At 45.2% G+C, this 11,142-nt stretch overlaps 1 protein-coding gene across 1 annotated transcript in view; it reads left to right on the top strand.

Annotated features, from left to right (window-relative positions):
* Positions 1–9,338: 9,338 nt before the first annotated feature.
* PKP2 (plakophilin 2) overlaps positions 9,339–11,142 on the top strand; it is an 81,353-nt gene continuing 79,549 nt past the window's right edge. Inside the window, exon 1 of the mRNA XM_059682548.1 lies at positions 9,339–9,628. Coding sequence (XP_059538531.1) covers positions 9,406–9,628 — 223 coding nt within the window. The 5' untranslated portion in view covers positions 9,339–9,405. The remainder of the gene's footprint in view (positions 9,629–11,142) is intronic.

The raw sequence follows: 11,142 nt of genomic DNA, 5'->3' as shown, positions 1-11,142 counted from the left end.
AAAGGGAAAGCAGGAAGAAGCCCCCTGCCACTGACAGTGATTGGAAACCCAGGGGAGAGCTAAGAGCTGGGGGGCAGGGCAAAGGCGGCCCTGGGGCCGCCTTTGCCCTGCCCCCCAGCCATGATCGGAGAATCAGGTGCCTTTGCCACCCTGGCCAGTGACAGCAGGAAGTAGGGGTGGAGCCAGCGATGGGAGCTGGGCACGGTCGAAGCTGGCAGTTCCAGGAGCTAGGGGTCCCTTGCCTGGGCCTAAATTGAAGCCCACGATCGCGGGGCCGCTGCAGCTGCGGGTCCCTGCTGCCCGGGCTGGACACCTCAGCCAGAGGCATCCTGCAGGGGCAGGGGTGGAGCCCGTGCGATCGCGGCACCCTCCCCCCCCCCCCCCCCCCCCCCGCTGCCACTGCAGGTCCCCGCTGCCCGGGCTGGACGCCTAGGCCAGAGGCGTCAGGCCTGGGCAAGGGGCCGATCCTGCAATTGGAGGGTGATGGGGGTCAACGCCTGAGGGCTCCCAGTATGTGAGAGGGGGCAGGCTGGGCTGAGGGACACTCCCCCGCCCCCCACACACACACACCCAGTGCACGAATTTCGTGCACCGGGCCCCTAGTGTGTGTGTGTGTGTGTATATATATATATATATATATATATATAACACTAAAAGATTTGTCCCCACATTGACACTCTATTTAAAAAGAGAGAAGGACTAAAATTAAGGTGTTTTTCTTTTTCTTTTTTTTTTTTTTCATGGTGTTTTTCTATTATGCATTAATTTAACAAGTCCTGTGAGCTTACTAAACGTATAGATTCTAAGAACTACAGATGACTTGGTGAGCAAGAAAAAGTTTCTGCTTGCATGGGTCTTACATTCTAGTTGGGAAATAATACATATGAACATATATACCTCTGTAAATAAGAAAACTATCAGGCCATCATAAGTGCTTTGTGGAGAGTGACAGGATAGCTACTTAAGACTAGTTGATCAGAGAAATTCTTTCTGAGGAGGAGATACTTAAACAAATCTGAATGTCAGAAAAAAAGCCAATCCCTTGAAAATGCAGGAAAGCATCTTCCAGGAAGAGGAAAGAATAATGCACAGGTATATTTTATAAAGAAATAAAAAGGAATACTATGCCCCCCCTCACACACCCAACCTCACCTGGACAATTTTTAAATTGGGGTTTATGCTGCAGACCTAATAAAAGAGAACAAAACATAGTTGCCATGGTCTGAATGCGTGTGTCCCCAAAATTCATATATTGAAACCTAATGCCCACTGTGATGGTATTAGAGAGGTGGGGCCTTTGGGAGGTGCTTAGGTCAGGGATGGGATTGGGGGGTGTGGGGAAGAAGATAGAGCCCTCATGAATGGGAGTAGTGCTTTTTAAAAGAGATCCCAGAAAGGTCCCTTCCCCGTCTGCCATGTATGGACACAGCAAACAGGTGCCTTCTGTGATCCAGGAAGGGTCCTTACCAGACGCCAAATCTGCTAGTGTCTTGATCTTGGACTTCCCAGCCTCCAGAACTTAAGAAATAAATATTTATTGTTATTAAGACAGCCAGTTTATGGTATTTTATATAGCAGCCTGAACAAACTAAGACAATAATGGAATAACAATGTAAAATAATGGGGTTGGACTGACAATTGGTCTATCCTCTCTCATTCACATCACTCTTTACAATTGTTATTCTTTTGAACTATAGCAACTATATTCCAAATGAATAGTATACTTTCCTTCTTACTATTAAAAAGGTCATATATTTTTCCTTTATCATTATAAGTAGAGATGCCACAATAAAATTGTATGACATTGATCACTTTTGAGGTTCAATTTTTTCATTTTTATTCATTTTTTAAATTTATCAATGAGTATACTCTGAATTAAATTCAAGATTATGATTGTTCAAGCACCAGTGACCTCACTGAGATGGTGAACAAACTGGAACTCCATTCACTTTTAAACCAGTAGAGGACAGTGAATCCTTCAAATCCAGTGAAACACATCTGGATTAACTGCACTTGATTTGTAAAGATACCCAAGGTTCCTCTGAATAGAGTTTACACTCTACTGATGGGACAGGCAGAGAGCTATTTCTATCCACAAATCTTGGGTAAATCCAGATTGCTTTTCTTTGGCTTTGTTCCTCCAGCCATCAAAAGGTCATAGCAATTCTGCCAAATTCTGAGAGATATGCCAATTCTAAATAATAATGATGATGATTATGATAATAATAATAGCAAGTACCATTTATGGAGCAGTGAGGGTTTTATATGGTTTGTAAAGATGGTCACAATATCTCCTCCCATCCTTGCATGCACATCCCTTGGAATAAAACTTTGTGGTCTCTCCTTCAAGAAGTGGCATCTTTTCCTCTACCCCTTGAATCTGGGCTAGTCTTGTGACTTGCTTTAGCCCGAAGGCTATATGGTGTCCCCCCAAAATGTATACACACACTTTAAATAATTATAAAGGAAGTGTTTATTAAAATACATTTCATTTTCCATGGACACAGACAATGGTGTGGTGAGGGCCTGGGGAGGGGGCAGGGGCAAGCCAGAAGGGGTCAATGAGGAAAAAAGGGGACATCTGTAATTCCTTCAACAATAAAGATAAACTTAAAAAATAATAATAAAATACATTTTATTTTCAAAATTGAGCTATCAACTGTTAAAGTGTAGATGCATTATTTGGGGACACCCTGAATATGGTCAAAATGACATTAAGCAAGTGCCAGAGCCTGGGCCTAAAACGACCTATTGCTTCTGCTCTTGCTCTTAGAATGCTACTGAAGCCCACCCTATAAAGAAGTCCCAACTAGCCTACAGGAGGATGAAAGGCCACATGGACAGAAAGGCTCAACCATCCCAGCTGTTCCAGCCATCCCAGTTGAGGCACGGGACTCGTGAGAATGGCTGTCTCAGACCATCCAGCCCAGCCCAGTCACCAGCTAACCTCAGCCACATGAGTGAGCCCAGGCCAGACCCATAGAAGTATTGTGGAGTCAACCACAAAACCATGAGAAGGAAATCTTTCTTGTTTTAAGCTCTTAAATATTGGGATGGGTTTTTTGCAATTATAGAGCATTGATATGCTAAATATTGACTAGAGAGCTAAGGACTTTATATTTAGTATCTATATGAATCTTCTTAATCCTGTAAGGTCAATACTATTAATGACACCACATTACAAATGAAGAACTTAAAGCTCTGTGAATTTAAGTAATTTGTCCAAGGCACACAGTAAAGAAACAATCAAACACAGCTCTGGCTTCAAGCACACATTTATATCAACCTACTATTCTATATCATGTTTGTGAGGGAACAAGGGGGGGGGGGTGTTGGTGAGGCTTTTAAAATCCAACTCAGATTATTAGTATTATTTTTCTATATGGAATATAATGATTCTGTTTGGGGAATTTTAAGAAAATAGTAATGTGTATGAAAAAAGGAGACAAATATTAAAATGCAGAAAATATATTTATGAAGGAATAATATATATCAATTGATAACATATATATCAATCAATATCTTATGTTCAAGTAACTTCCAAGTAAATAAAAAAATATATAGTAAAATAATTTTAATAATTTGAACAACATATGACACTGACATGGTAGATCATCTATAAAGTTATATATAAATACTCAATTCTACTGAATTTCTCTGCTACTTTCATAAGGTTAAAAATCACTAAACGTTGTTCTCTTCTGGGTACTCAAGTTGCTTTGATGTTTTATTTCAGGCCAAGTCACCTCTTCAGAATCCTTTCGTTCAGCTGCATCAAAATGCCTATAGGTGAGAGGTTACACTCATTATTTATTAAGCACCTGATAGTTATCTCATTGCAAGATTCAGGGTGGAGACAAAGAGGTGAGGATCATGGTCTCTAATGTGGACAAGAATATGTGATAGAAATCAACCAAATTGTCCCCTCCCTTCAGCCTCTCTGGCCTTCAGATGAGAGATCTGACAACCATTAATGTACCAGCTGTAGTCACCCACCCAGAAGGTAATCATTTTAACTCATCTGCCAAGCTCATATGTGCCATGAGTCATGATTAAAGGGACTGTCTTGAAAGCTTCAGTAACAAGGAACAAATTGTGCATTGCCAGCCCTAGTGGTTGCCCACCTGGTTTCCACCTCCCACACCACTTAGGGGTCTTTTAAAAAGAATAATTTTCAGACCTACACACTCACCACATTGCCAAGATAGCAGACAACATGAACATCTGCATTAAAGAGGAACACCTTCACCCTCACTGCTATTGAGCGTCCCCACTGGAGGTGTGTTCAGTGCCTCCTTGTTCAGAGCTTCCTTTTCCAGGCCTGATCCACTTTCGTTATACGTGGCTAATGTAAAACTGCTACCCATTGCCTTGGCAACACGTCCATGTGCTAAAAAAGGAAACAAAACCTGAGGTTTATTTTAAATTTTCTATCTGCCAGAAATACTAATTTAAGAAATACTTTTTAAAAGCAATAGAAAATAATGCCTATAAATAGTAACAGGAAAATAGTTCGTGAGGGAAGACATTCATGAAAATGTATTAAGAGTTTATCTTTTAAATATGAATCAAAGAGTTTTGATGCTGTTCATGTTATTTAAAGTTCTCCATTAAAATAATATTTCCACTGCCGAAACCGGTTTAGCTCAGTGGATAGAGCGTCGGCCTGCGGACTGAAGGGTCCCAGGTTCGATTCTGGTCAAGGGCATGTACCTGGGTTGCGGGCACATCCCCCATGGGGGGCGTGCAGGAGGCAGCTGATCGAGGTTTCTCTCTCATCGATGTTTCTAACTCTCTATCTCTCTCCCTTCCTCTCTGTAAAAACTCAATAAAATATATATTTTAAAAATAATAATAATATTTCCACTCTATAATTTATACTATATTTAGTTTTTTAGGAACTTCCTGAATGTTTTGCATATTGAAATTTCCCATAATGGAATTTATATATGGCTAAAGCAGTGGTTCTCAACCTTCCTAATGCCGTGACCCTTTAATACAGTTCCTCATGTTGTGGTGACCCCCAACCATAAAATTATTTTCATTGCTACTTCATAACTGTAATTTTCTACTGTTATGAATTGTAATGTAAATATCTGATATGCAGGATGTATTTTCATTGTTACAAATTGAACATAATTAAAGCATAGTGATTAATCACAAAAACAATATGTAATTATATATGTGTTTTCCAATGGTCTTAGGCAACCCCTGTGAAAGGGTTGTTCGACCCCCAAAGGGGTCATGACCCACAGGTTGAGAACCGCTGGGCTAAAGGAAGTAAAATTACTCTGAAGAAGCCCTAACTGTAGATTTGAAAACAATAAAAGATTAGTGCTTTAAAGGTGGAGTGTGTAAATCAAAGAAAAATGCAAGTGTAAAGTTCAAGAATTTCTGAATCATTATTTTAAGTTCCCAGCAGAAGGAACTGTAGCCTCATAATTAAGTTATCTGTTATTTATGTTCCACTTCTACATTCCTGTGGTTCAAACTTTTTATTTTGTTTTTATCAAATTTGGTTGGTAAATGAAAAATCCTATCTAATAAGGAGGGAATATGCTAATTGACTGTCATGTCCTCAAAGATGGCAGCACCCACAGACACAAGATGTCCGGCAGGGGAGGGCAGTTGGGGGCAACCAGGCTGGCAGGGGAGGGTAGTTAGGGATGACCGGGCTGGCAGGGGAGGGTAATTGGGGGTGACCAGGCCTGTAGGGGAGGGCAGTTAGGGGTGACTAGGCCAACAGGGCAGGGCAGTTGGGGATGACCAGACCAGCAGGGGAGGGCAGTTGGGGGTGACCAGGCCAGCAGGGGAGGGCAGTTGGGGGTGACCAGGCCAGCAGGGGAGCAGTTAAGCGTCGATCAGGATGGCAGGGGAGTGGTTAGGGGGTGATCAGGCTGGCAGGCAGAAGCGGTTAGGGGCAATCAGGCAGGCAGGCAGGCAGGTGAGCACTTGGGAGCCAGCAGTCCTGGATTGCGGAATTGGGCCTAAACCGGCAGTCGGAAAACTCCCAAGGGGTCTCAGATTGGAGAGGGTGCAGGCTGGACTGGGGGACACCTCCCACCCCTCACGAATTTTGTGCACTGGGCCTATAGTAAAAGAAATAAAAGAGTTTTCAAAACTGGGCCTAAATATTAAAAAGTAGCAGATTGTAGAGCAGCCAAACACCACAAAAGTACTCAGAGCATTTTACTTCCACACTTCAATCTGTTGGCTGGAAGCTACTGTCTGCTGTCATCTCAGGGCTTGCTCACAATTTAGGAAGCTGGCTAGGCAGTTTTCCCAGGAAACAGGGCAGGGCCTGCATTTTGTTGGAATAGGAGCATAGTTAGACTACGTTTTGGGGCACAATGCCAGTCTGCATACTTCCTCACCTGGTAATTAACAGTTGCTATTACAACAGGATTCTTATCTCCAAAGGGAGCCATTTAATGAGTTTATATTCTTTTCAAAAGGATTATTTTCTTGAATTATTGAATTCTGAAACTATTTAAAAATTATGTCAGTATAATTTTTTATTTATAGGGATTACTACATAACAATTAATTGAATACCTAGAGTACATAGGATATCTATCTGACTTTTTAAAAAATAAGTTACAGGCCCTGACTGGGTAGCTCAGTTGATTAGAATGTCATCCCATACATCAAGGTTTTGGGTTCCATCCCCAGTCAGGGCACATACAAGAATCAACCAATGAATGCATAACTAAGTGGAACAACAAGTTTATGTTTCTCTCTCACATGCATTTTCTCTAAAATCAATAAATTACCAAAAAAATAAACAAAAGAGTATGAAAGCCTAAATAAGTACTATGAACAGTTGTTGTAGTAATTATTATGTACAATGTAATAAATAAACTAAGTGCTTTTATGCATCATTCATTCATTCATTCATTCATTCAACATATACCTATTATCTACTATGTGCACTGTTCCAGGAACTGGAGATCAACAGTGAACAAAACAAAATCCCTGCTTTCATGGAGCTTATTCTACAGTAAGGAAACAATAATTAAATAACCAAAGCATAAAGCACGTGTAATGAAAATAAGAGCTATGGAAAATGTGTATTTGAATAAGCATCTCATTCAAATGATAAGTTGACATGAGCAGAGACCAAAGGAAGTAAAAAAATCCAAAATTGGATCTCAGGGGGATGTCTGTTAAAGATCATTGAACAATTATTTATTGAGGATTTCTTGTAACCACTTACCATTCGATCCTTACAGCAGCACTTCATGGTAGGTGTCTTATTGCTCCCATTTTGCAGGTAAGAGAACTGAGGCTTAAAAATGTAAGGAAACTTTCTTAAAGCCACACTACTTATAAAGGACAATCTAAGATTTAACCCATATCTGCCTCAGTCACAAGCTGTGCTTTTGACCATCTTCCTTCTGTCAAATCACCCAAGCCCCTGATCGTCCTGCGGCTCTGTGTGTGACAAGGTGCGGTGCCCCAACCCCTGCCCCCCCACCCCTCCCCCGCCATCGGCCCTGCCCTGAGTGTGACAGTGGAGGCACCCCAACCCCCTGATCTGCCCTGCTCTGTGTGTGACGGGGGGAGCTCCTCAATCCCCTGATCCGCCCTGCTCTGTGCGTGACAGGGGGGTGCTCCTCAACCCACTGATCGGCCCTGCTCTGTGTGTGACAGGGTATGGAGCCCCAACCCCCCTGATGGGCCTTGCTCTGTGCATGATAGGGGGCAGCGCCCCAACCCCCTGATTGGCCCTGCTCTGTGCATGACAGGGGGTGGCGCCGCAACCTCCCTATAGACCCTGCCTTGAGTGTGACAGGGAGCGGTGCCCCAACCCCCCAATCGGCCCTACCCTGAGCGTGACTAGGGGTGGCATCTCAACCTCCCAATCTGCCCTGCTCTGTGCATGACAGGGGGCGGTGCCCCAGCTCCCCAATTGGCCCTGCTCTGAGCCCGACCAGGGGCTGCACCTAGGGATTGGGCCTGCCCTCTGCCACCCAGGAGCAGGCCTAAGCCAGCAGGGCGTTATCTCCCAAGGGGTCCCAGACTACAAGAGGGCACAGGCCAGGCTGAGGGACCCCCTCTTCCCCCCGAGTGCACAAATTTTTGTGCACCAGGCCTCTAGTATAAAGATAAAATGGCATGCATAGGATGGGGAAGGGGAAAGCTGCGCTCTCTAGCCACCCCAGATCTGAGTGAGTGGAGCTTTACAGTAATTGAGTGGCTTGAGGAAAAGCAAACATCTTCCCAAGCAATCAAAGGAAGACTATCTGACTTAATACCTGGGATAGATGTTTTTCTTTCTGCCTCTCAAGGCCAAAGAGGAAAATCAGGATGAGTGGCTTTGGTTGTAAACTTTAAGGTCAAGGACCCTTTCTGTTGAGCTTAGCTTTCAAGTTCTCAGTAGTCGAGTATGTGTGAAACATATTTAATAGCGGGATAAATACAAGTTGTGGAAGATGAGATTGAAAGTCAGAGGTGCCTTCCATGGGCCCCCTACAGAGCCTGTCGTAAAGATCACGTAATCAACATTAGCAGGGCTGTTAAAAAGTATCACCTATTAGAAGTGTGCTCTTCCCTAGCGCCTCTAGCTGGAGTTTCTCTGTGTGGGTGTGTTCCTCGGAGAGGAGTCGTGTGCAGAGAGTGTACTGGGTACAATGTGTATTTATTTGTAAGAGGAAACAGAAGATCTCAATGAGGAAGAACATATGTTTCTGAGACTGCATCTGTGCAAAAAGTACATAATCCCTGAAGTTGTACTAAGGGAAAAAAAACAACTACCGGATTATAAAAAACCAAAATCTTTTATTTCACGCATGTCCTCTTGGCACAATTCCCTCCTCCTGCTTTTTCTGCCTGACCAAATAATTCTTTCTCACCCTCAGGTCCAGGAAAACCACGAAATGTTTCGAACAGTTTGGCATAGCCTGACTAGCCAGGTTAATAATCACGTGGGGATCCCAGAGGCAAACCTTAGCCCTAGAAGAGACGTGACTCTTCAGGGATCACCTGCCCGGGGCGCTCCGCAATGGCGCTGAAATCATCCTCTGAGGGCTGGGCAGAGGCCCAGCAAGGAAACTAAAGTTGGGCGCGGCCCTGGCAGGTAGCAGCCTAGGTGATGTGGAGCGTGCGCGACCACCAGGTGTCCAACTCGCCAGGTGTCCCGGCTGGCCGCCGGCTCCGCCCCGCCCCCGGCTCAGTGCGCCTGTCTGGCGGGAGCCGCGCCCCCTCGCCCTGGGAGGTTGGGCTCCAGGGCTCCCTTGGCCTTGGTCCCCTCCGGCCTCCCACCGGCGCTGGGGGCGGGGCCGGGGCGGCGGGGCGGGGCCAGGGCGGCGGGGTGGGGCTCGCACCCATGCCCCCGGCTCGTCGGCAGCTGCTTCACCCGCAGATCTCGCAGCAGGCGAGCGGCTCGGTCCCCTCCCGCGGTCCCATGGCAGCCCCCGGCTCCCCCGCGGAATGCGGCTACATCCGGACGGTCCTGGGCCAGCAGATCCTGGGGCAGCTGGACAGCTCCAGCCTGGCTCTGCCCTCCGAGGCCAAGCTGAAGCTGGCGGGGAGCAGCGGCCGCGGCGGCCAGGCGGCCAAGAGCCTGCGGATCCAGGAGCAGGTGCAGCAGACCCTGGCCCGGAAGGGCCGCAGCTTCGTGGGCAACGGTGAGTGGAGCCCGCCACCCCCCTGTATCGCCCGACCCTCCTCCTTCTCCCCCTTTCCCCCTCACCCCGTTGCTTCGACTCCCTGCTTCCTGAGGGTGCGGGACCTGGTATCCTGCCCACCTGTTGCTCGCGGTCCCTTTGTACGAGCCGCCGCGCCTCGCGACCCAGACCGGCTTGCTTGGGGAAAGCAGTGTTTTCTAAAATAACCTCCCACTCAGCTTTGTCCTGTGTGTATCAACGTATATTAAATGCACGTCTATATCTATGTGAAAGAATTCAGTCTTAAGATTTTTACTTCTTCCTTAACCGGCTCCCCTCGCCGTCCTCCTCCCGCCCCGTTCCCCCTCCCCTCCCCCCAGGGGTCTTAATGGGGAGGCTCCAGGAGTCTGTAAACACTTTGAAATGCTGTGCTATGCAGAAAGTCGATAGGATCATTTTCCTAGGGGAAAGCGCCCCTCGGTTTTATTAGTTTTTTTAAAGAGTCTAAGGCCCCATTGAATATTTTGAAAAAGAAAACCTGAAAGTACTGGCGCTCCTACAAACTGTACATTGGGATGGCGGTGCCTCGCCCAGGTACTTCGGGGCGCTCCACCCAGTGTCTGCGCCAGTGGTTGATCTAGGAAGTGAAAAAATTGGGAAGGAGGCTTTGGGCCAGAACAGTCAGTGCCCCGCGGGGGGAGATGCGGGGGGGGGGGGGGGGGGGACTTTGGCCGGGCCGCCGCAGCACCCACACCCACACCCCCTCAGAGGCGAAAGGGGTTTTTATAAAGTAAAACACTGTATCAGTAATTGATAGTCGGTGGAGAGGGAAGGTGAAGAAGATGGCAAACTAGTTCTACAAATTAGAAAACAGGAAATATTTTCTCCCCTGCTAAAATCAGATGATTGAAGCTACACAGTCCCATTTTTATTAGGTGTTTTTTTTTTTTCATTATAAAAGTATTGAAGGGTTATAGAAAAGAGAACAGGAAAGAAATTGAACAGTTAATTAAGTTGGGATATCAGTTTGTTTCCTGCAATGTTGAACTGTTTCTCTAGGAAATAATTCGGCAATGGCAAATGGAGAGCACATTAGGAAAAAGAAAAACGCTTGCAGGTCGGACTAGAAATTTAAAATAGCAGACCCTGGGAGGCCATATAGTTTTCAATTCGTGTAAAAGAATCCTAAAGGATCAGACAGTCAATATTTACATATTTGAAAGGCAAACAGTTGTTTGATGATTATAGTTAATGTAACTGAGTGCCTACTATGTGTCAAGAATTGGACTACATGGTTTATGTTCATTGTGTTATTTATGCCCCTCACCCCCCTAAAAAGAAAATCTGTTAGGTAAACCCTCTAATCCCCATTGTACAGATGAAGACACTAAGCAGTTAGGTAAGACTCAGGTTCCCACAGATAGTAAGTAGCAGAACTGATATTTAAACTTCCAAGCCTGAATTTTTAAACTACTCATCAGTTATATTAAGCTTTTTGGTTATTAATACTAAATAGGATCTTTATCAGACACCAA

This window comes from Myotis daubentonii, chromosome 2 (assembly GCF_963259705.1).
Source record: "Myotis daubentonii chromosome 2, mMyoDau2.1, whole genome shotgun sequence".
NCBI classification, from domain to species: Eukaryota; Metazoa; Chordata; class Mammalia; order Chiroptera; family Vespertilionidae; genus Myotis; species Myotis daubentonii.
Note: the sequence above shows the minus strand (reverse complement) of the source record. Positions and strands in the feature narration are given on the sequence as shown.